General features: G+C 44.7%; 3 protein-coding genes across 5 annotated transcripts; 1 reads left to right on the top strand and 2 right to left on the bottom strand.

Moving 5' to 3' along the window:
* Nucleotides 1-3319: 3319 nt before the first annotated feature.
* On the bottom strand, nucleotides 3320-5809 carry LOC136512523 (ABC transporter G family member 16-like). Its single transcript, XM_066506486.1, has one exon. The coding sequence runs from the start codon at nucleotides 5645-5647 to the stop codon at nucleotides 3503-3505; it is 2145 nt and encodes a 714-aa protein (XP_066362583.1). The 5' UTR covers nucleotides 5648-5809; the 3' UTR covers nucleotides 3320-3502.
* Nucleotides 5810-8084: 2275 nt separating this feature from the next.
* On the bottom strand, nucleotides 8085-11715 carry LOC136512910 (serine/arginine-rich splicing factor RS2Z32-like). 3 transcript variants are annotated; one of them, XM_066506922.1, is made up of 8 exons: nucleotides 11607-11677; nucleotides 10731-10806; nucleotides 10434-10545; nucleotides 9645-9684; nucleotides 9411-9506; nucleotides 9079-9275; nucleotides 8867-8956; nucleotides 8085-8742 (listed from the first exon to the last, which is right to left on the bottom strand). In XM_066506922.1, the coding sequence occupies exons 3-8, from the start codon at nucleotides 10538-10540 to the stop codon at nucleotides 8319-8321; spliced, it is 954 nt and encodes a 317-aa protein (XP_066363019.1). In that variant the 5' UTR covers nucleotides 10541-10545; nucleotides 10731-10806; nucleotides 11607-11677; the 3' UTR covers nucleotides 8085-8318. The 3 variants fall into 3 exon arrangements, with proteins under 3 accessions (XP_066363019.1, XP_066363018.1, XP_066363017.1); XM_066506921.1 differs by having other exon boundaries at nucleotides 10711-10806; nucleotides 11607-11673; XM_066506920.1 differs by lacking the exon at nucleotides 10731-10806 and having other exon boundaries at nucleotides 11607-11715.
* Nucleotides 11716-11867: 152 nt separating this feature from the next.
* On the top strand, nucleotides 11868-15052 carry LOC136512767 (serine/arginine-rich splicing factor RS2Z33-like). Its single transcript, XM_066506765.1, has 7 exons — nucleotides 11868-11980; nucleotides 12810-12921; nucleotides 13503-13542; nucleotides 13683-13778; nucleotides 13882-14078; nucleotides 14193-14276; nucleotides 14417-15052. Exons 2-7 carry the CDS (start codon nucleotides 12815-12817, stop codon nucleotides 14829-14831), a joined length of 939 nt encoding a protein of 312 aa, XP_066362862.1. The 5' UTR covers nucleotides 11868-11980; nucleotides 12810-12814; the 3' UTR covers nucleotides 14832-15052.
* Nucleotides 15053-24858: the final 9806 nt, after the last annotated feature.

The raw sequence follows: 24858 nt of genomic DNA, 5'->3' as shown, positions 1-24858 counted from the left end.
CTTTGCCGAGTGCCGTCCAGAGGGCACTCGGCAAAGAATTTTTTTTTTAAAAAAATAAAATTCAAACTTTGCCGAGTGCTGGCCAGAGGGCACTCGGCAAAGATTTTTTTTAAAAAAAAAATTTCAAACTTTGCCGAGCACCGGCCAGGGGGCACTCTGCAAAGAATTTTTAAAAATAAAAAATAAAAAATCTTTGCCGAGTGCCTGCAGGGTTGGCACTCGGCAAAGCCACCGTGAACGGGGCCGGTGCCGTGACGGTCGCTTTTCTTTGCCGAGTGCCCGATAAAAGACACTCGGCAAAGAGATCTTTGTCGATCAATTTTTTGTCGTGTGTTCTTTGCCGAGTGCCCGATAAAAGACACTCGGCAAAGAGATCTTTGCCGATCAATTTTTTATCGTGTGTTCTTTGCCGAGTGCCACACTCGGCAAAGGCTTTACTGAGTGCAATTTGGCCTTTGCCAAGTGCCTTAGGCACTCGACAAAGAACCTGAATCTAGTAGTGTATCCTTGTTATTTCTCAAGTCAACTCTGGTCACACAATGTTCATTTTGCATTTGGTTATATACAAAAAAATATATATTAGCATGTATCATATAATAAAGCCAATATGAATGGAAATCTTGATTGCTCCATATTTGTTTTTGTTTTAACAAACCGGCAATAGAGTGTGCTAAATTCTATTAATAAAGGAGTGCTATGAGATGTACGCACACAAAACTTGAGCCAAACGAAAAGACAAAAAGGTAGCGAAACCCAACAAAAAAAAATCGAGAGAAAACAAACTCGATCTAAATGAATGAAGGCATTGAAATTCTGGGCATGTATAAGGCACCAGCCTCTTAATTCTTCTTTGATCAACCGTCAATAGGTTCTTGCACTGAACAGTTCATAGACCCAAGAAAAATTCTATGGTAGAACTTGTGGTCTCCATCTCATCGAATTTGGTATCCCAAGATAAATATTTTAATTGGGCACCAATATCCTAAAATAAATAACTTAATTAGACACCAAAACCTTCTCAGAAATGCAAAGGTCTAGTCAAAGAAAACACATGAGAGAATGTTGCAATATCAAATAGCTAGCTGCTTCATCTCCTACCAGCCTAGCAGCATGTATATATCTTATAGGGCTGGTAACGCCCCACAGTAGGCAAGGTATGCATACTGAGATGCTATTCCGTTTCCAACAGGCAGGAGGCGTGAGCTCTTCGTACTATTTATATGAGTGCTACTACCGTTTACTGCTGCTTTCTGGCATGCCAATCATATTTGGGGAATGTAACTTGAAACAGACATGAAAGAAACGTCAGCATACATACGTGATACTCCCTCCGTTAAAAAAACAATTCTCACTTTTCGAGATTTAAATATTCGTCATAAAAAGCGATATTTTATGACAATTTTGGATTCGTCATTAATATTTTCGTCATAGAAGTGGATATTTTTAGTAGTGAGTAAAACAATTTTAAATTGACTAAATATATACAAAAATCACAAACATTTATGATACTGAATAAATATCACTAAATTGATCATGGAATATATTTTCATAGCTGAAGACATAAAAAGTTTGACTTATCCAAAACCTAAATTAAAATTGCATTTTTTTGAACGGAGAGAGTAAATGCATGTAAGACACCGCTGTCGTGCACACCCACACATAAAGATTCATCCATGAAGTCATGCACACCACATAATTCGATAGTCCCTACTATAAAAACTTTTAAGAATTTTGTACACCAAGCCCATAATTGAGAAAAAGACGTGTATATATTTCTTAAAAACAAAAACAATATATTCACATCTCGAGCTATACATTTGCTTCAGCATCACTACATCACACGTATGTATATATGTTTACCTACTAATTTACTTCCTCTTATTTTTTTATGCCAACGAGCAAGACCACTTCTATTATTTTGGTAAGAATAAGGACAAGATTAAAAAAAATGAACGAGAAAGACCACTCCAATTATAAGGACAAGATTAAAAAAAAGTGAAGGATAATGATGTACTAGTACAATTTTTTGAAATTTGAAGCATGTTCGAATTATATTGAAGCATTGTTATACAACTTCATCATGCCTTTTTTTCTAATTCAATACATTAGTATCCTTGTTGTTTCTCAAGTTAACTTTGGTCACATCATATTCATGTTACATTTGGGTGTACAAAATATATTAGCATGTGCCATATATAACGTTAAGCCAATACATTAAAAAAATCTTGACAACACCATATTTGTTTTTTTAAGAAACCAACACCAGAGTGAGCTAAATTCTATTAATAAAGGAGTGCACACAAATACAATAGCCAAACCAAAAGACAAAAGGAACTAAAACTCAACAAAAACAAAAATAAAGTCGACAGAAAACAAACTCAATCTCAATGAATGAAAACCATGAAACGTTGGCACTTAGAAGGCGGTAGTCTCACTCCTTTCACTTAGAAGGTGGTAGTCTCACTCCTTTCTTGATTTTTTTCTCGATCACGCAAAAGGTTTGCACGTCTCTATATTAAGATAGAAAGAGTTTGTTGTATAAGATTTGCAACTCAGCTAATGCCTTCCCACTGAACATTGACACTAATGTATTACTCGCGCTAATAGACAACCTACCTCCTTTCTTGCTCTTGTGCACGGCCGGGTGTCTTCTTGCGTAAATTTCTCTGTTTCATTTCATCTTTGTTCTCTAGCAGCAACGGGGAATTAAATGAGATGAACTAGGAGCACATAAAGGTGAGCAAGACACAAATAAAGAAAATTTCTCTGCTACAACTGGTGAAAACTTCACTGCTACAACTCATAAAATTTGTCTACTCCAACTCGTGGCCTCCTTTTCATCATCAAATTTGGTGTACTCCAATATCCCAAAACAATAACTTAATTAGGCACCAAAATCTTCTGAAAGGTGTAGAAAGAGAAAACACATGGGAGAACATATTTGCAATATCAAACAGCTAGCCGCTTCATCTCCTAGCAGCATGTATATGTATCTTTATATATATAGGGTTGGTAACACTAAGGCATGCCTACTGAGATGCTATTCCTTTTGCAACAGGCAGCAACCGTGAGAGGTCTTCATGCTATTTATATGAGTGCTACCACCGTTTGCTGCTGCTTTTCTTTAAAGAACATGCCACGCTCCTTGCTGCTACGCCAATCATATTTGGGGAATGTTGAAACAGACATGTATGCATACATGCATGTTAAAACACGCGGCCGGACACCCAAACATATATACAGATTCATCGACGCAGTCATGCATAACACATAATTTGGTAGTTCCTGTTGTCAAACTTTTAAGAATTTTGTGCACCAAGCCACATATTGATTCATTAGGCAAGCACATGTTTGGAAAAAAAAATTTGACAAACAGTGTGTATATATTTCTTAAAAAAACAAAAACAATACGTTTACTTCTCGAGCTATACATCTGCTTCATCGTCACTAGATCACAGTATCACAGAACTTATATAAGTTTCATCAACCTACTAATTTATTACTACTTCCTCTTGTTCTTGCTGCCAACGAGCAAGACCACATAGAAGAGCGCCCTGAAGAAGAAGCCCCACGCCACGGTCACCAGCAGGCACTTCCATTTCCCAATATCCGTGACGGCCTGCGACGCCAGCACGTCGGCGCCGGTGGTGACGCAGGTGGTGGCCGTCATGTTGGTCCCCAGTGTCTTGCTGATGGCCTCCAGCACCTTGAGCTTGACGGCCTCCGTCATGTTCCCGATCGGCGTGCCGTCGAACATCTCGACGCCGCGCGAGAAGCAGCGGGAGGCGTCGCTGAACTCGTTCTGCAGCACCGCCTGGTACGGGTACTTGACCAGCGACAGGTAGTGGAACCAGATCCAGTAGTCCGGGATCCTGTCGCGGTTGATAAAGAAGCCGGAGAAGAGGAGGAAGTAGGCGAGGATGGCGACGACCACTGTGTACCCGAGCATGACGTGCGGCACCACCGCGGAGAGGAAGGTGACGAAGCCGCTGCCCGCCCAGAAGGAAGCCAGGACGATGAGCACGAAGAAGAGGAACGACGAGGCGCCGCCGGCCAGCCCCACCGCCCAGAACGTGGTGACCGCGAACGCCAGCGACAGGAACACCAGCGGCGGGAACGCGACGACGGCGTTGGCCAGCACGTAGGAGATGCGGCGGTAGGCGTTGTGCGCGGTCTCGCGGAGGTAGATGTGCCGCTCCTGCACGAACACGGGGAGCGCGTCGGCGCACACGTAGAACATGGTGGACATGCCCATGGCGAAGAAGCCCAGCCGCTCCTGCACGCCCTTGGGGGTGTCGTCGAGCCGCCAGAAGATGGTGGCCAGGATGAATCCCGTCACCATGATGGTGCCGAGCCGCATCACGAAGAGCTCCGGCATCCGCCCCGTGTTGGTGAAGGAGCGCTTGATGAGCACCCACACCTCCGTCCACGGAGGGTTGGCGAACGTCGGCACCATCACCGCGCTCCCGCCGCCCGGCCCGCCGCTCCCGGCCACCAGCTTCCCCCGGGACACGCTCTCGGCGATGGCCAGCTCCAGCGGCATCAGCTTGTTGTCCTTGTCCACGGCAGCGGACGACGCGCTGCTGCCGTGCTGGTGCTGCCACTTGACGTTGAAGTCGGCGATTGGGGCGGCGCCGTCGGGGCTGCGCTCGTACTCACGGATGGTATCGAGCGCGAACTCGGCGGGGTTCTCGTTGTCCGGGATCGGCGCACCAAACTCCGCGAAGAACGGCTTCAGCCCCGCCGGCGTGCCGGCATACACGGTGCGTCCACGCGAGAGCAGGAGGAGCCTGTCAAGTATACCAAGGATACGCGCGCTGGGCTGGTGGATGGTCATGATGACGACACTCCCACTCTGCGCGATGCGCCGGAGCACCTGCACCACCATGAACGCGCTAGCCGAGTCCAACCCAGACGTGGGCTCGTCGAGGAACAGGACGATGGGGTCATGGATGATATCCGTCCCAATCGACACGCGGCGGCGCTCCCCTCCCGACACCCCGCGGTGCCCCTCGTCGCCGATGATGGTGTCAGCGGCGCGGGCGAGGCCGAGCTGGTCGACGAGCGCGTCGACGCGCGCGCGCTTGCGGTCGGCCGACAGCGCCCGGGGAAGGCGGAACTCGGCGGCGAACAGCAGCGTCTCGCGGACGGTGAGCATCGGGTACAGCAGGTCGTCCTGCATCACGTACGCAGAGATGGCGCGCAGGCGCCGCCCGTGGAGTGGCTCACCGTTCAGCGTGGCCCCGCCGCCGTGGAGGCTGTCCCGCGCGATCCGCCCCGCGAGGGCGTCGACGAGGGTGGACTTGCCGGACCCGCTCGCGCCCATGACCGCGAACAGCTCCCCCTCCCGTGCCTCCCCGGAGATGCCGTCGAGGAGAGTCTTCGTGTTGCCGTTGGTGGTGGTGTCGGATGATGCCGGCGCGTCCAAGGACGCCAGACGGTTGCTGGGCCGGCGCGACGGGAGGCAGCCCACCAGCCCGCCGCCGCGCTTCTTGACGCTGTAGGAGAGGTCGGTGAAGCGGAGCACGTACGGCACCGGCGGGAGCACCGGCTGGAGCTGCCGCATGCCTGCCGCGTCGCTGTTGCTGCCGCAGGAGGCTGGCTCGTCGATGTCGACCACCACGGCGTGGCCGGAGGTGGCCGCCATGCGCGAGCGTCAGGCGGTTGGTTGCACACTTGCACGAGCTTGGCGCGCTCTGGTGGTGGCGTGTCGCTGCGGAGACCTCGGTCGGGTCCCGGTCGGCTGCGGCGCTGCGTTGCGCGGGCAAAGGCGGGCAGGTGGTTGAGCTTGGATTGGAGAGCGTGGCGTGGGAGCGTTTACTTATAGGAAGGCCAGGAGTGGAGCGGGAGCACGCGCGGGGTGGGCGGCAGGGCGAGTCGGAGTAGGAGACCGAATTTTTTATTTTCCAGCCTTTAAAAAAAATATTTACAAGACTTAACCTCGGCGCCATGGCTTTTGGTGCCGAGGTCTCGGCGAGGCGTCGGACGTGGCGGTGACCTGACGTCAACGTGGACAAGGCCGGGGCGCCGTAGATCTTGGCGCCGAGCTGTTACTCTATAGATCTTGGCGTTTGAAATGAAACAAGTATAATTATTCCAAGGAATACTTAATAACACCATTGCGGTTCAGCTGCTTAGGAAGCGTGTGACTTAGCTCAAAGGCCTGGGTTCGAACCTCAGCGCTAAATCTTTTTTTCTCAAAATAATTTTCTTGTTCGCGAGCAAAGAAAGTATAATTTTTCTTGTTCACGAGCAAAGAAGGTGTGGCGGCGAGGATCTGACCATCCCGGCGCCAATAATTTTTCTTTTTCTCAAAATAATTTTTCTTGTTCGCGAGCAAAGAAAGTATATTTTTCTTGTTCGCGAGCAAAGAAGGTGTGGCGGCGAGGATCCGAGGATCCCGGTGCCAATAATTTTTCTTGTTCACAGGCAAAGAAGGTATAATTTTTCTTGTTCGCGAGCAAAGAAGGTGTGCCGGCGAGGATCTGAGGATCCCGGCGCCGACATTCCGGTTGCTGTGCGGATGGTCGTGCCCATGGGGCGTTTCCGCGCTCGACGTCGCACGACATGGGAGGTCGTCTGCGTCGTCTTCTGCAGCAAAGTCTCGAATGACACTTGTGCGCGAGCAAAGAAGGTGTGGCGGCGAGGATCCGAGGACCCCGGCGCCGACATCCCGCTTGCTGTGCGGATGGTCGTGCCCATGGGGCGTTTCCGCGCTCGACGTCGCACGACATGGGAGATCGTCTCCGTCGTCTTCTGCAGCAAAGTCTCGAATGACTTGTTCTTGTTCGCGAGCAAAGAAGGTGTGGCGGCGAGGATCCGAGGATCCCGGCGCCGACATCCCGGTTGCTGTGCGGATGGTCGTGCCCATGGGGCGTTTCCGCGCTCGACGTCGCACGACATGGGAGGTCGTCTCCGTCGTCTTCTGCAGCAAAGTTTCGAATGACTTGTCTGCGGAAGAACGCCGTGTCTCCAGCATGCTTAGCTTGGCCAAGGTGGTCTTCGTCGTCTCTTGGAACCCGGCGAATTATCGCGTCGCCATGGTGTCTGATCGATTGCGCCATCTCTTGCTGTAGCTTCGTCAGCTTGCGTTTGGGCGCCAACACGAGGAATCACCAGCTAATGGAAAAAAAAAATCGAAACGAAAGATTGTTACTACAACTCAGATATAGCATGTTTCTCGAAATAATTTTTCTTGTTTCATTGCTTATAAAAATATAGCAAAAAAAAAAATTCAGCGCTAGAGTTTGAACCCAGACGTTTAAGTTAAGTCACGTGCGTTCTAACCAACTGAACCGTAATAGTGTTAGTTGCATATTTTTCGAAACAATTATACTTGTTTCATTTTAAACGCTAAGATTTATAAAATAATAGCTTGGCGCCAAGATCTACGGCGCCGAGGCCTTGTCCACGTAGGCGCCAGGTCACCACCATGTCTGGCGCCTCGCCAAGACCTCAAAGTCATTGTCCATGGCGCCGAGGTCAGGGTCCATAAACGAAAATCAAACCATTTGAGGTCTATTTGTGAATATTTTTTTTTAAAAAAAAACTGAAAAATAAAAAATTCGGAGCAGGAGACGGGAGCGGTGACCGGCGAGGACGAGCAAGACTTGGCCAAGCGGCAAGCACAAGTCGCGCAACAACTCTGCCGTGCACCTGTATCACCACTAGGGATGAAAACGGTACGGATATTTTCCGACCGTATTCGAAACCGAATCCGTTTAGAGGGGTTGAGATATGTCCGTATCCGAGTCCGGATATCCAACATCTGATACCGTATCCGTATCCGAATACTCAAATCGCATATTTATGATATCGATATCCAATCGTATCCTATCCGACATAGTTGACACTATCCGTATTGGAATCCAAATCCGGACAGAAATATGAAAACAAATATAATATCAGTAATATCCGTCCGTATCCGATCCGTTTTCATCCGGAATCACCACTCACTCACCAACTAGCAGGGAGAAAAAGAAGAAATGGCCTAACTGTAACAAAACAACTCTGTTCAGTTGTTTTTGTTCAGGACTCAACAAGACTGACACTAGCATTGCAGCACTCATCAGGCAGTATCAGCATGGCACACAACATGCGAACATTCACTTATTCAGATGCAAGCCAGCCCGAAGGCACCATATCATATCCATAAGAGAAGAATTAAGAGTGCTAGCTCAAAACAAGCAAAATAAGTCCACGTTTCAGACAGGAAAAAGATGCGGCTATCATGTCTTTTGATATATGGTAGTAAAAATAGCTGACGATAGAATCTGCCCATTGCATCACGAAGCACCACAGACGGGGAGGGGCAACGTTCAAGGTGACTTGCTTCCTGCTGGGGAACCACCGCGGGCAGCATCATCATCGTCGTTGTTACCATTGCCCTTGGGGCTTGGGCTACGGTCACCTCTAGGACTCGGGCTCCGCCCATTAGCTGCAGGGCTGCGGTTACCACCGGATGGGCTGCGGCTCCTGCTCCTGCTGTTTTCCCTCCCTCTGGGGCTGTCGCCACGGTCTGAACCATTGCCTTCGCCATTATCCTTTGGTGGTGGGCTCATCACCTGATCCTGGGGGCTGCGACTCCTCGGGCTCCTGCTTCCATCAGGTGTGGGGCTGCGCTCCTTTTCCTTTGGAGGCGGTGAGGCAGATCGCATGGGGCTCCTGCTGAGACTCCTTGATCTCCTATCGTCACGGTCACGGCGACCTCCCCTAGGAGATCCAGACAGGGATCTCGATTGGCTGAGGATAATAAAAAGGGAATATTAAAACAAGTGATATAACAAAAACCTGATACCAGAGAAACAATAAAAAAAATAACCAATACAAACAAACAGCTCAACTGCTCAAGGAAAAAACATGATACCTATAGCTCCGGCTCCTGCTTCTGCTATAGCTTGGACTGCGACCCCTTCCACGGCGTGGAGTTGGGGACCGTGAGTAACTTCTTTCACGCCTGAAATATACATATTCATAAAGATCATTTTCAGGTAATACCGTTAACAGATAGGCTACAGTTCAACAATTTATGTTAGATAGCATTGGGCTGGAGGACAAGAATATTATCAGTATAAGCACCTGACACTCCTAGGACTGTTCTGGCAATTTCTTTCTATATGCCCTCTTTCTCCACAACGGTAGCATTTGTTTTTCCAATCACCAGCCTTACAGTCTTTTGCCCAGTGACCATCAATTCCACAGTTGAAACAACGGCCTGTACCTGGTGGAGGGCCTCTTCCCATATATTCACGTGAGCCACCTGGACCACGTGGTATCTGCAAGCACAAGTTACACACAAGATTGTAAGCAAATCCAATCAAAATACGCATGGTAATTTGAGTGATAAAAAAATGAAGATAAGAATTATAATCAGTTCATTCAGAAATCATGTAATTGAAGAGGCAACTTACCCCTTTGGCAAACTCAACAACAATGCGACTCCCATCAACATCCTTGCCATCTAGTTGGTATCGAGCCTCATCAGCATCACGATGATCACTGAACTCCTGTATGGTAATTTGGAGCAGAGCAAAACAGACAAAATCATGTATATAAAAATATATTTCCCACAAAATAAATAGCATGCTAACACAGAAAATGTAAATAGCTACTGAATTAAATTGAGGGAGGTAAAATTAACGTACAATGAATGCATAGTCGCGCTTCAACTCCACTTCTCGTATTCTGCGCAAAGGGGTGCCACAAACAGTAAGCCGTCATGAGTCAAGTACTCAAATGCATCACCAACTTGGAACTTCCACTAAAACAGTCAATAACATTTACACCAAGGGCACCCTTCACCAAATGGTCACCAAGTCCACCAAGGGCACCCTTCCACCAAAGACCTCCCGGTAAAAACCGAAAAACCTTCAACAAGATCATTCAAGTCAAACACACAATTTCTGAGGGGGCAAACTTCTACATTATGTAAGTAACAGAAACTACCAGAGACAATGGTTTGGAGAGAGACTCAACCGCAAGTAACTTGAAGAGACTCAATAATATCACTGAACCCAGCACTTGCTAAAAATGCCTATGAGAAGGGTAATAAGGGCCCCTAGCTTACTAGGCTCTCCTATTTATCAGATGGTTTGCACATCAACCAGTCCAGACCAATCACTGTTTACCCACTGATATCGAATTTAACAAGTAGCTTATCACTTTACCTGACACCTGGTATCAACTACCTATTAAAAGAGAAGGAGAACATCCTCACTAATTCATTCTACAGACCAAACATAATGACAGCCCAAATGTTTCACCGAAATATCCTGACTCAGACTTCCCATGATAAGCTAAAGGTTCATTGCACAAAACTTGTGTTTACCATTATAACAAATTATCACTTTTTTTGACAAAAGTAAAGCATTGCAACATCCTTCTACTTCTGGATACTCTTGGCAACCTCTGAGTGCGCATAGTGCTGTTCTTACCTTCCATATCTGCCGAACAGATATTCTAAATCACGGGAACGAGTACGGGGGGCCAATCTGCCAACATACAAGCGCGTGCCTCCATAGCGGTCATCATAGCGAGGCATATCTCCTGCCCACAAGCAAAAACACTTATCAGTTATTTCATCAAGAACTTAATGAATAAAGTGACAGAACACAACTACACCGAATTGAATTAACAATACGGTTGAGCGATAGCAAGTGGTGGGAGTACAAGCAATCTATCAGAGCCCTATATGAATGGTAGGTGCTAGACCAGAAGATTTTCACTGTTGCCTTGGACAGTCTCTGATGACAGTGCATATATCCATAGCGACCTCACATCACAAGAGAAAATCGACAAAGCTGGCAGCTGCAATTGCAACACGGAGAAGCAGTTGTCACTAGTTGCCAGCTGCAATACAGTTGCAACACTATGCAATTCAAGGTAACAGAAACTAAAAATTTAGACTAGAATTCCCCGACCTCAGTCTAGTCCTGCAACAAAAACCATGAGCAAGAGAGTATCAACAAAGAGGGCAGCAGAAATTGCGACTTGGAGGGCCTCCATGGTCATGGTTGATTGGTGCTCATCACTTATGAGAGCAACCATACAGCGTATCTCCCTAGGATAGAATTAATCCCCATAGATTTGGGCTCAACTGTACTAGCCCTTCATCACCAAAATAATATAAGGTCTAAAGCCTTGTGGTTTTCATTCCAAGGCTGGACCTGTTGGCTGTTGCTGTCTCTAATTCCACAACAGTTCAATTCGAGGGGACAGAAACTAAAAATCGCACTAGATACCCTCCACCGGACCCGACCGAGAACAGCCTAATCCCCCAACAAAACCCTAAGCGACCCTCGAAAACCCTAGCGTCTGTAGATCGCGCGGGGCCAAAGGCTCACAAATCCCCGAGTCAAACCGCACGCGGGGCGCATGGGGGTTCATCTTGACCCTAGAATCGCTTCAGGAATACAAACACCGACGGGCACGTGACCGCCACCACGCAGCGCAGCAAGCCAGAATCGAACGAACGTCCCGCCGAACTCCCGATTCGCGGCCCCGCGGAACGTGGAGGAAGACGGGACCAGCCGTGGAGAGCGAGCTGTACGGCGCACGCTCGGCGGCGGGAGACGAGAGAGGAGGGGGCGGCGGGAGGATGGGGGTACCTGGATCTGGGCAGAGCCGGCGGCGCACGAGAGGAGAGGAGGGGGGAGGAGGGAACGGATGTGGTGGGAGGGATCTGAATTCTACTAGAGCCTCGGCGGTGGAGGTGGAAACGTGGAAATCCTCCTCTTGTCGTGCAGGGCCGGGGCGAGCTGGAACGGATGATGGGCCTGCTCCACGTTTCGGCCCACGGGCCGGAAAGGAAGGCCTGGGCCTGGCCTAGTCAGCACCAGCCACGAGGCGAGTAGCGAGTTGGAGTCAGACCAGACCAACCATATCTGTTCCCCACCCCGCTCCTCGCACACCCTCTCCCCCCAAATCCTTCTTCCCCTCCGCGCCGCCGCCGCCGGAAGCGCCCACCTCGATCCAGATCCAGGTACACCGTGCGCCTCCGCCGCCCCGCCCTCTTTCTCCTCAAGAGTTAGTACTAGTTTCCCTCGCGGTCTTCCCGTTTGATGTTGGTAAGGACCCGGCGGCTTGCTCATCGTGTTCCGCTGGATCTCCGCTCTGCTGCGAGCCCTGGAATCTTTTTTTTTTCAATCGTCGCGTCTTGTTTGCGGCGGATTTATATTGCCTTTTGTTTGACGTTCGATTTGCTGCGCGCTGGAGAGTAAGTATCGATTTGCTTTCCTGAGCGCCCCGCGTTGTTCGAGGAATTTGTAAATAATATAATACTCTCCGTCCTGGCTGTCTTTTGGTAATTTCCGGGCGGCATATTCCAACTTCTTGGGCTGCTGAGCTCGTGATTTACCTGCCCGGCGTGTTGCTTAGGGTTTTGCTGGGGGGCGATCTTGCTCGGATCTCAGATTTATTTACTACCTCAGCGATTAGGGGTCTTTGCAGCTTGAGTAATAGGCGTATAATTCATGCCCCCACCCCACCCCTTTGGTTGCTCCTGATTTCTACTTAGTGTCTTAGCTAACTTTGTATCTGATATATGGTGCGAGGGGGCTTGAGCTTCTTATTACAGCTTGCGATGTTAGATGCTGCAATTGCTGTGATGTTCCAACTTTTTAGTTGTGTAGATTGAGCCTGGGTTCAATTTTCTAGTTGGCTTGTCGAATTATTTAGAGGGTTCAGATATATGTTCTTACTCTATTTACTGTCTCTTAACTATAGGGTTCAAATCATATTGTGTCTACTTAAGCTAGATTTTATACTTTTTTTCATTATACAATACTGATGGAATACTCTTATTTGTTCAGGAGATATGCCTCGCTATGACGATCGCCATGGGAATACACGCTTGTATGTTGGAAGATTGGCCCCCCGCACCCGTTCCCGCGACCTAGAATATCTTTTCAGCAAATATGGAAGGTAAGAACCACAGAGAGTTATTCTGAAGTTTGGAGTGTGTTACTTTTTGTTATGAGGGTCAGACACCAGTTCTGTCCTAGTACATATCATGAGCAGTTGATGCTAACTCTGCGCGGTTTAATTTTGCGGTACACAGCTACACATCAATCCAGCTAAAATACACTAGCAAAGCTAGGGTCCTTCCTATTGTGTTCATTATATGCGGTTTATGAAGGTGTTGGGTTTCGTGATGCTTCAAGTCATTCTGAGGTTTTTGTGGATGGGGTCGTACAAGTCTTTTTTCTTTCTTGGTGTATGCTCTGTTACATCACTAAGCACAACATAGATGTTTGACCTCCGGGCCTGTTTGACTTGAATGATCTTGTTGAAGGTTGTCGGTTTTTTACACAACCATGGAGGTCTGTGGTGGAAGGGTGCCCTTGGTGGAATTGGTGGCCATTGTTCCGAAATTTGTGGAGGACTTTGGTGAAGGGCGCCCTTGGTGTAATCTTATTGACTGTTGTAGATGAAGTTGCAAGTTGATGATGCATTTGAGTACTTGACTCATGTCAGCTTACTGTTTGTGGAAACCATTTGCGCAGAATACGTGAAGTGGAGTTGAAGCGCGACTATGCATTCATTGTATGTGTTCTTTACTACCCTCAGTTCAATTCTGCAACTGTTAGCATTTTAATGTTAGTGAACTCATATTATGGAAATTGAGAACACACATTTATTTTACGTTTTGTATTCTTTATTTTGTCCGGTTAATTGCAAAACAGGAATTCAGCGACCCCCAAGATGCTGATGATGCGCAGTACAACCTAGATGGCAGGGAAGTTGATGGAAGCCGCATTATTGTTGAATTTGCTAAAGGGGTAAGTTGGTGTCCTATCAAAATCTCTCTATTTATCAAGCGTCCGCTGAAACGAGCATATCGATATTGAACTTATGATTTTCCAAAATAACTCGTGTTTGCAGGTTCCTCGTGGTTCTGGTGGTTCACGGGAACATATGGGAAGAGGACCTCCACCAGGAACAGGTCGTTGTTTTAACTGTGGAATTGATGGTCACTGGGCAAGAGACTGCAAGGCTGGTGACTGGAAGAACAAATGCTACCGCTGTGGCGAAAGGGGCCATATAGAAAGAAATTGCCAGAACAGTCCAAGGAGTCTCAGGTGTTCATTGATATAAGCCTATTCAGCTACATTCCGCTGCCATATGGCACTTAATCACATTTTAGCTTAACATTGAATGCTTTTACTAAGCATTTGCTTGATAAATATGTTTAGGCGTGAGAGAAGCTATTCACGGTCTCCATCCCCACGCCGTGGACGGGGCCGCAGCCGGAGCTACAGCAGAAGCCGGAGCTATAGGTATGCTCAGGAAAGGAAACCCCTTGTGTGTTATTTCTCTATAGGCTTTTTTGATTGTGTTAGTTGTTTTTTATTCTTTTTTTATCTTTCATTTCTGTTAGTAAACCAGCTTGTGTTAACAATCCTTCTATTACAATCAGCCGATCCAGGTCCCCATCTGGATCTCCGAGGAGTGGACGCCGTGACCGTGACGAGAGGAGATCAAGGAGTGTTAGCTACAGCAGGAGCGCAAGCCCTAGGCGTTCTGTCTCACCTGCAAAGGAAAAGGAGCGCAGCCGCACACCTGATGGCAGCAGGAGCCCAAGGAGCCCCAGCCCAAGGGATGATGTGAACCCACCACCAAAGGATAATGGTGCACGCAACGGCTCAGACCGTGAAGACAGCCCTGGGGCCAGGGAGAACAGCAAGAGGAGTCGGAGCCCATCTGATGGCTACCGTAGCCCTGTGGTCAATGGGCGCAGCCCGAGCCCTAGGGATGACCGTAGCCCAAGTCCCAAGGGCAACAACGGCGATGACGAGCGCCGTGGTTCACCAAGGGGAAGTCAGTCCCCCTGAACTGAAAAGCTCCCAACCAATTTGGGGCGCAGTGTGCTGATTCAGTTGTAACGGTTATATTTTCAGTTTGAGACAGCAAACTGTATTTGCTCATTTCTCAGACTTATTATGCTTGAGCTAGAAACTTGTGTAAGAATTTGTTGCCCTTGGGCTATTCCTGGTTTGTGATATGGTGATATTTGTACTATTTAGCCTGCTAAATCTGAATATTGAACTGCCAAGTATCATGAGTTTGTTTGTCTGCTTGGTAAGCTGCAACATTTCTCACTCAGAACGCTTTCAGACTGCTCCTAGTTTTTTTTTTTTTTTTTTTTGGGTCACGTTTGAGGCACAGGAACGGGATGTTCTTCCCTCGGTGAAGAACTGAAGAGTATTATTGAAACTACTGGAAAATGTAACTGTCATGGAATGCATGGTTTTAAATCCAAGGATGCGAATGCACATCTCTTATATATTTCAGTGATTGCCTCAAGGGTTTTCTCTTAACAAGGCTTACCGAATTTTCTCTACGTCAAGTTCTGTTTGCTTGAATCTTTAACTTGAGAAGGTGCAGATTGTCACTTGCATGGATAATAACTCAATAACTGATATGGTGGTGAAGATTGAAGAAGTTACCTGTAGAATCTCAGCCGAAGCCGTCCTTTTCTCAAAGAGCCGTAGCACTATATCTCCGTTCTACTTATAATTTTCGACTGGATTCAAACCCGACAATCACTGCATTTTGAGCTGGCAAAGGCTTATGGGGTTGCAACAAATTCCATGCACTTGCAGTCTTGCAATCGTTTTGGTCTTTTGGAGGAATATAGGAGTAGATGGTCTCACATTCCCGGCTTGTTTTCCCTACACACACACGTAGATATCACTATAATTTTGATGTATTTGTGTATTTGTTACGTAGTGTGTATATTTATGTATACCTGTGCTAGAGTATTAACAATGGATTATATGTGTGCATTATAGTTCACCAATTACGTACTTATGCGGTTATGCCAAAAGTTGTCACGTATGGCTATGGTGCCGTTCGGCTGGTGCAAAAACCAGTTGGAATTCACTGTTTATGCTCTCACAAATTCCTCCAGATTCATTTAGATTTCTCCAAATTCCTCCAAGCGAACAGGGCCTATATTCCGTGATGCATCATGTGGGGATAGGGATCCTCATGGAGATTATTGCCCACGTGGGAACAGAGACGGAGACCGGGATGAAGAGCCCACGATCTTTGGCCATTGCAAACTAAAATAGCTGAAAAGACTCATAGAAATGGCATGAAGGACTATTGCAAACTAAAATGCCTGAAGAACTCAGAAATGGCATGAAGAGCTCACAATTCTTGGCTATTGCAAACTAAAATAGCAGAAAAGTATGCATGACTACAACGGAGTGTTACAACCCTGCAACATATATATGTTGGTAAGAGATGAAGCGGCTAGCAACACGATACTGCTACGCGTTCTTGTCTGTTTCCTAGAAAATCTTTTGGTGGTCAATTGAGTTATTTATTTTGAGATATTGAAGTAGACCAAATTTTTTATGAAAAAGAGAGGATGAGTCAGAGCTAAAAATTTTGTTTTTCTTCACGTTTCTAAGAAGTAGGCACACAGTGCACCCTTTTTGGAGGCTTTTCTTCTTATTTCCAAATTTGTTGTAATGCTCAAAGTTGTAATAAGTCAATCACTTCTCGTGGAAGTTTTAGCCATCACCATAGTGCTTGAATTGAATATGACATTACTGCAACATGACTGAGAATACATTTTTGCAAGAAGAGCCAATTTCTACAGCATATGGAATGTACAATACAGTACATGCATGTTATTTGGATAGGACATATCTTTCTAGTTGTATTCGTAGTAGCTTCACCGTCAAATGGTCAAACTTCCGACGGGGAATTCAATATTGCCATCTCTAACCAGGATAAGCCACGAATAACTTGCACGTTAACTCCAAGACGTTGGTCGTATGCACATATTCCTTCAATTTTATTATGTTCCTTTCTTCCTGTGCTATGATAATTCTTGTACCGAATTATAGGGGTGACAGCGGTTTATGAGAACAGAAGTAGACCTGTTAATGGGTGAAAAGCAACCCCATTTTTATCCCGCTCCATAGTAAAAGGCTCCACCTTCCTAATCCATTTCAAGGCACCCTGATCGGGTGCATGCCAAGCTCGAGGGCCATCAAGCTGAAGATGCTTCGGCCCTGTTCGATTCTCTTATAATCCGTACTTTTCAGCTTGTTTTTTTAGTCGGAATAGTGTTTTTCTCTCATAACAAATCAGTCGGAACAATGTTTCGGCTTGTTTTTTCAGCGAAGCGAACGGGGCCTAAATATTTGTTGTAAAACGACATTTTGGTCTGAATTATTGAGATTTATGATCTATGACTACGTGGCATGTCCATGCGTGGTGTACATCCATGAATCCGTTTGACTGTGCTTAGTGTTCCGTAGCATACTAGCAATGGTACTGTTTTCAACATCTGGCCCTGTTCATTTCACTGAAATTTGGCTTATGATGATTTGTTGTGAGAGAAAAACATTGTTCGTTCGCTGAAAAGTACTGCTGAAGTAGTGCCGAAGATGTTGGGTCGAGATGGCGGACTAGAGGGGGGTGAATAGTTCTTTCTAAAATTAATCACGTCGGTAAACCGAAACAAGTGCGGAATTAAAACTATCGGTCTAGCCAAGACTACACCCCTCTATTTATGTTCTTTAGCATCTTTCAAAGATACTAATTAAGTAACAAATGTGCCAGGCTAGCTAGAGCTCACCTAACCAATTCTAGAAACAAGGTCACACAAACCTATGCCACTAATACTTTAAGCAACAAGGGAGCTCCTACACATGCTAGTAAACAAAAGCACAAAGCCAACTAAGCTCCCTAGCAATGCTCAATAACAAGGCAACCAACACCAAATTAGAGAGCGCAAATACTTAGCTACACAAACTAAGCAATGTGACTAACGAAGTTACACAAACTAAATTAGCCACGCAAGGGAGCTATTTCTATGCTACACAAGCAAGAAGGTAACTAGTGAGCTACACAAGCTAACTAATTACAAGAGCAACTACACAAGCATAATGTATATAAAAAGTAATCACAAGCTTGTGTAAAGGGATTCCAAACCAACGGAAAGAACAAGGTTGACACGGTGATTTTTCTCCCGAGGTTCACATGCTTGCCAACACGCTAGTCCCCGTTGTGTCGACCGCTCACTTGGTGGTTCGGCGGCTAATTGGCATCATCCACCAAGCCCGCACGTCGGGCACCGCAAGAACCAACCCGAAAGTGAGGGTAGCTCAATGATACGCTCAACTAGAGTTGCTCTTCGCGGCTGCCGCGGGGCGAGCACAATGCCTCTCACAAAGCTCTTCTCCGGAGCACCGCACAAGCTTCTTGTGGGCTTCGACGGAGACCACCACCAAGCCGTCTAGGAGGTGACAACCTCCAAGAGTAACAAGCACCACCGGCTTGCAACTCGATCACCTAGTGCCACTCGATGCAACCTCACGATGCAATCGCACTAAAATCGCTCTCTCACAATCAGATGATCACTATCAAGCATATGTGAGATGGAGGGCTCCCAAGCACTCTCAAGCATGGACACAAAGTCCTCCGAGGTGCTCAGCACCAGCCATGGCCGAGACCACCTTCTATTTATAGCCCCATGGGCTAAACTAGCCGTTACCTCTTCATTGGGCAAACTTCGGGACGACCGGACGCTCCGATCAGATCGACCGGACGCAGGACCTCAGCGTCCGGTCGCCCGATATTTGCCATGTGTCATCAGCTTCAAACGCTGTTCACCCGATCTCAACGGTCAAGTGATGACCGGACGCAGCTGCTCAAGTGACCGGACGCACCAACACCAGCGTCCATCGGCGTCAAGTCTTGCTCCAACTTCACCGCCACGTGGTCCATCGCTCCAAAGCCTCCGACCGGTCCATCAAGCTTGCAACCGGTCTATCAAGCCAAGTCTTATCTTGATCTTCTCCACCTGATCACATGACTCAATGTCATGTCTCATGTGCAATGGGCTCCTTCATCATCACATGTGTGAGCTTTGCAACATCTCCAAGCCATTTTCACCTTCATGACATATGTTGCTCACACATATGTACATGTGGACTAATCACCTGTGTATCTCACATAAACACAATTAGTCCACTTAGGTTGTCACTCAATTACCAAAACCACACAAGGACCTTTCAATCTCCCCCTTTTTGGTAATTGATGACAACTCTACAAAGATATGGAAATTAAGCTCTTTTGGATTCATGTTGCTTGCCCAAGCAATTTTATCATGTGAAAATGATTTTGGACAAGTACCACAAACCCGAGATGATAGTATTAGCTCCCCCTATATATGTGCTAGAGTGTTTGATTTGAAGCTCGCACATATGTATAGATTAAAATTGTGGGAGAGTAATTACTACTAAATGATGCTAAGGTGTATAGAATAAACCTTTGAAGCATGTACCAATCGGAGTTGCACCTTTAAGTTCATCCTTAGCACCATGGTTAGCTAGATATCACTTGGAAATAAAAGCACTAGATACCTTGTGAGATCAACATTAAAAGCAAGGTACTAGCATTACTTGAAAAACATACCAAGTGTCTAGCTATGATCCTATGCATGCTAGTTATCAAATCATCATTCAAGTTCTACAACTAGCATACACCACACAAGCATGCATATTGAATTTGAAAGCTTATGCAATGCAAGCAAGCACATGAATATGCACATATCAAATGCAATCAATCAAAGTTCATGAGCTTGCTCCCCCTACTTGTGTGCTTCTCTTATCCAAGAATTTTGATCCATCTCTTTTCTTCAATGTTTCTCCCTCTTTGTTCATGTCCATGTCCAACCTTTACTTCTTTGAGCTTTTATATCTTATCTCTCCCCCTTGTACAATCTCAATCTCAAAACTTTCATATCTTTGTATAATCTCTCCCCCTTTGTCATCAATTTTCATAAAAGGTGTGCTTCTCATTGATGCAAAGGTATGCATTTGGGGTAGATGGTTGAGGCTTGAATCTTGCATTTTTATGGACATCACTTGATTGTTGGAATGACACCATTTGTAAATACCACTTGTACCACTTGTATCTTGTGTAGGGCTTCTTGAGATACCACACATAAGATTTTTGATCTTGATATCAATTTGTCGGACACCTCCCCCTATGTGATAGCATGGGTCATCCATTTGATACACTTTAGCTCTTATAGGTGAAGGATGCATTCTTCATTTGATGATCACTTAAAGTTGAGGATCACTTGTGGAACCATCGTTTTGCATGATTGATACCATGTGTAGATATGATATCACTTGAAAAAAATTTCTAGTATGGAACCACTTGTTGGATTTATCAATAAAAACCATTTCTTGAACATTTGCTATCTTCATGAGTACCACTTATAGGATATCACTTGTGAGTTGATCTAGACATCATTTGTAGATTCTTGATGAAATGCTTGAGTCTAGATACCACTTGAAACAAACGAACTAGATATCCATTTGTATTGTTGTCTTGTGCTTATACTCTTATCACTATCATGAGCTTCTATGGTTAACTTGAACTAAATTGCTTTGCCTAAGCTTTCAAATCCGGTTTGAACCAATGACAAGCTTCTTCACACCTCTTGTAAGGGTTATCTTGCCAATGTTGTACTTGTCACTTGTTAGCAATCCAAATTAGATCAAGTACTTGGGATCACTAGCTCATGAACAAATTCATATACTAACCATTAGATCAAGTAATAATTCAAGCAATAGTGGTAGGTTATGAATTTAAACATTTCATTTGTTATGCATGATCCTATGAAGCATGTACTATATGCACTAACCGCATACTAGTAAGGGATGAAATGATCATGCACATTATAATGATACCTTTGCTATGTTGGTGTAGAGGATAGTCACATAGATTCCAATTCATTACTCCAATAGCAATGTGAAGTCCAATTATAAGCTTGGTGAAGACCAATAGATACCATGTTGAATTCCATTCTTCACCCATATGAAATAAATACAACTTATGATCAAGTGCACTTTCTTGTTGTGGTTGGCTTACTTCATCTTTTGATCAATGCTTGCATAAGAGCATCAACATGAGAATACCACTTGAAATATTATGACTAGCTCTCTTTTGGGTGTTGCTTGCTTTTCTTATCAACCCTTTTGATTGCTTCAACTAAGCATCTTAAATGTTTCTCGGATCACCACTTCCATGTTAGCCTTCCAAGTACCACACTTGGTTCACCTACACATAGGCGGCAAGCCCCTACACTAGGGAGAAGTGACCTCTCTCCAAAAACCATCCTTGACACTCACTTGAAATAACTTGATTGATTGATCCAAGTGATGGACTTAACTTGATGAGTAACCTTGATTCCTTCTTTAAGTCCTTTTCTTTCTACCAAATGATCTCCAATCATATCTAGAACTTAAATTTCATCTTCAACTTGAGTTTGATCTTGATCTTCATCTTGAGTACCAAAAGTGTGCAAAGTACACTCCACAATCAAATGACCTTGTAATCTTTGCTTGTCATGCTTCTAGATTTTCTCAAAACCAAACTTATATGCCTCAATTACTTATAAACATATTTCCAATTTGAGGACCTTTCAATCAAAGTGACTCTAGATCAATCCAATATTTGTCACTTTTCTGGCAGATTCTGCACTCTTCAAAGAAATAAGCATATCTTCCAAAGTACAAATCCAAATATCACAAAATTTGGTGGAGATGTGATTTACTAAGTTATCTAGCAGCTGTAAAAAATTAAGCTTCATTTGACTTCTAGATTGCTACCAGATTTCAATTCTTCCACTACTGCTACATGCTGAAAACTGCTGCACTATAGCTGACAAGATCCACTCCAAGACTGAAGCATTTCTTATCCAATTCTCATAAAAATTTTACAGCATCTTATACCATAAGTCTAGAGCATGTACACAAATTTTTATGCCAATCCAATAAGTTTTGATTACTCAAACATGGCTAAGATCACAGTTCATACAGATTTTCAATATAGGACAGATTTCAATCACTTGAGCTATACTTTATCAAATATGAATCAAACTTGAAACTAACTCGTTTGAATACTTTCACAAGACATAAATTCATTCAATCTACTTACTAAATATCATCTTATAAACTTATCCAAAACAAATCAATCCAAACTTGACTACTAATCAATTATCCATTCAATCATCTCATAGCAAGCAACATTGCATATTTATCCAATTCAATCAACTCATATGCACCCAAATAAAATGATCAACAAGAGATATACCTTGGTTAGCTCATGATCATCCAACTAGCAAGCTTCAACTCAATTATTTGTAAGTCATCAAATATATCCAATGAATCACCAACAACTTGAATTATAGCACTTGGACTTTACTCAGTTAATCATGGCATTGGGATAATGATCATCACTTATCAATATTTGGCTCAACTACATAATCAACAAGATGAATATCATTTGAACCAAGCGTCTAATGCCAATGGTACCTATAAATAATCATCCACTTTTTGATGGTACCCAAACTAGTTTGGGTCCTCTCAAGTTAGGAGCAACATACTTAGGCATAGCCTTAGTATGAATAGCGAGATGTTTTGCAATAACAACCATAGCGGTACCATTACCATCCTTCCCAAGCATAGAATCATCATCAATTGAAATATGCTTAGGAGTGTTACCTAGGGGACATGAATATGCCATGTGTCCCCTTTCCCGGATGAGTAGCACTTTCTCTTTGATTGAGCCTTCTGTTCCATGCTCATGTGATGCTTCTCATTTCCTTGCCTCTCATGGATTGCTTGAGCCTTCTTCTCAAACTTGGTAGGACATTTAGAGGCAAAGTGTCCCATACTTCCACACTTGAAGCACTTGATGTGAGCGTAATCTTTCTTCTCATCTTCATTCTTGCTCATCATCTTGGCATCTTGAGTTTGCATTGGATACCTTGCCTTTCCACCCCTTCTTGTTTTCTTCTTCTTTATCATCAAATCACCACCATCTTCATGGTTGATCTTGATTTGCTCTTGAGGCGTCTTCTCTTGCTCAACTTGTGGCTTTGGTTGAGGCTCTTTTAGTTGCTTCACCAATTGCTTGGTTGGGCACATTGAGGTAAGGTGACCCCAAGTGTGGCACTTGAAGCACTTCACATGCCTTAGCCTCTCTTCTTCTTTCTTCAACTTGAGCTTTTCTTCATTGGGGCAACCATTTGCAAGATGTCCCACTTCATGGCACTTGAAGCACATGAAATGAGAGAGCTTCTCTTGTTCTTGCTTCTTCATCTCTCTTTCATATCTTCTCTTCCCCCATCTTTTGCCCTTGATCTTGCTCTTGTTGAAGCCAATGCCACTTATGTCATTGCGACCTTCTTGATGATTGACTTTGCTAGTCTTGAAGCCGACTCCACTCTTGTCACCAAAGTTTCTTTGAGTCTTCAACATATGCTCAAAGGTGACTTGAGAGTTATAGCACCTCTCTAACTTGTTGCTCAATTTCTTCACTTGTTCATTGAGCTCGTTGTTCTCCTTCAAAAGGTTAGTCTCACAAGACATAGAAGTAGAACAAGTATCTATATGCGAAGAATATGTCATAGCTAATAAATCATCACAAGAGGTGGATACATGCTTCTTGCCTACATCACAAGGGTTAGCAACAATATGTGATTGATCAATTGACCCATGTGATGAGCTCTCGCTATTTTTAAGTTTCTTTGTTAACACTTTAATTAGAGAAGCATGTTGTTCTAATAATTCATCATGAGATGCAAGTAGTGTCTCATAATTCAATTTTAGCTCATCATGTGAAGATTTGAAAGCATCAAGTAATTTCTTATGTTCTTCACAAGAGTTCTTTAGAAACGAGTTCGTTTTCCAATTTCAATGTTTTAGCTTTCTCATTTTCTAAAGACATGGTCATGCAAGCAAGTCTACTAACAAGCTCATCATATGAATCAACATGATCAACCACATTATCATTTGATACATTGGTGTCACCTTGTGACATGAGATAATGTGGTGTAGTTGGAGAGATTGTAGTAGCATCATCATCATCATGGCTTGAGCATGAACCAACATCACCATCAAGTGTGCATGGGGTAGCATCATCATTTGCAACACTTATGGCATCATCATCAACCTTGTCAAGTGAACTTGTAGTGAATCGATCATCATCATCATCACTTGACCATAAGGTGGAGCAATCTTTCTCAATCATCAAATTGTGATCATGCTCGACACACTCATGCGCCTCCTTCTTAGGCTCATCCTCCTTCTTGAATTTGCCATCATCCCATGTGGTGGAATCACCGAAGGTGTCCTTGATGGACTCCCATATCTCACGAGCGGTTCCCGTATAGTTTACTTGTTTCATCAAATCAAAACTCAATGCATCCATTAGAAAACAACAAGCATGTGCATCAAGTTTATAGAGAATTTTTTGAGCTTTGGTGAGATTTCTATGATCTAAGACATGAGTGAGATCACTAGTGACAATCCACCAAAACTTAGGTCCCTTTGCACGAAAATAATCAAGCATGTGATTTTTCCAAAGTGCAAAGTTTGTGCCATCAAAAATATGTGTCTGACAAACATCTAGTCTACTAGACGCCATCCTCTCGGGTCGGTGAAGACAAAAAATGAGAGACCTAGCTCCGATACCACTTGTTAGGTCAAGATGGCGGACTAGAGGGGGGGTGAATAGTCCTTTCTAAAATTAATCGCGTCGGCTAACCGAAACAAGTGCGGAATTAAAACTATCGGTCTAGCCAAGACTATGAAAGCATCTAAGCCCCTAGTTGGGTTTCGGTGATTAATGACAATACATGATTACTGTGACTAACGTGTGTTTTGCAGAAACAATTAAGTTAGGTCACGGTAATGGAGATCGATTGGGTAATTATGGTTGTCATGCCTCTACGATGGAAATCGTTTTGGTTTTCAAAGGATGGACGACAAGGTTAAGGATGGACTAGTTCTAAGTATCGATTGGAGTTGGAGAGACACT

The sequence above is a fragment of the Miscanthus floridulus genome, chromosome 16, assembly GCF_019320115.1.
Source record: "Miscanthus floridulus cultivar M001 chromosome 16, ASM1932011v1, whole genome shotgun sequence".
Taxonomy (NCBI): Eukaryota; Viridiplantae; Streptophyta; class Magnoliopsida; order Poales; family Poaceae; genus Miscanthus; species Miscanthus floridulus.
This window is presented reverse-complemented; position numbering and strand designations above follow the sequence as displayed.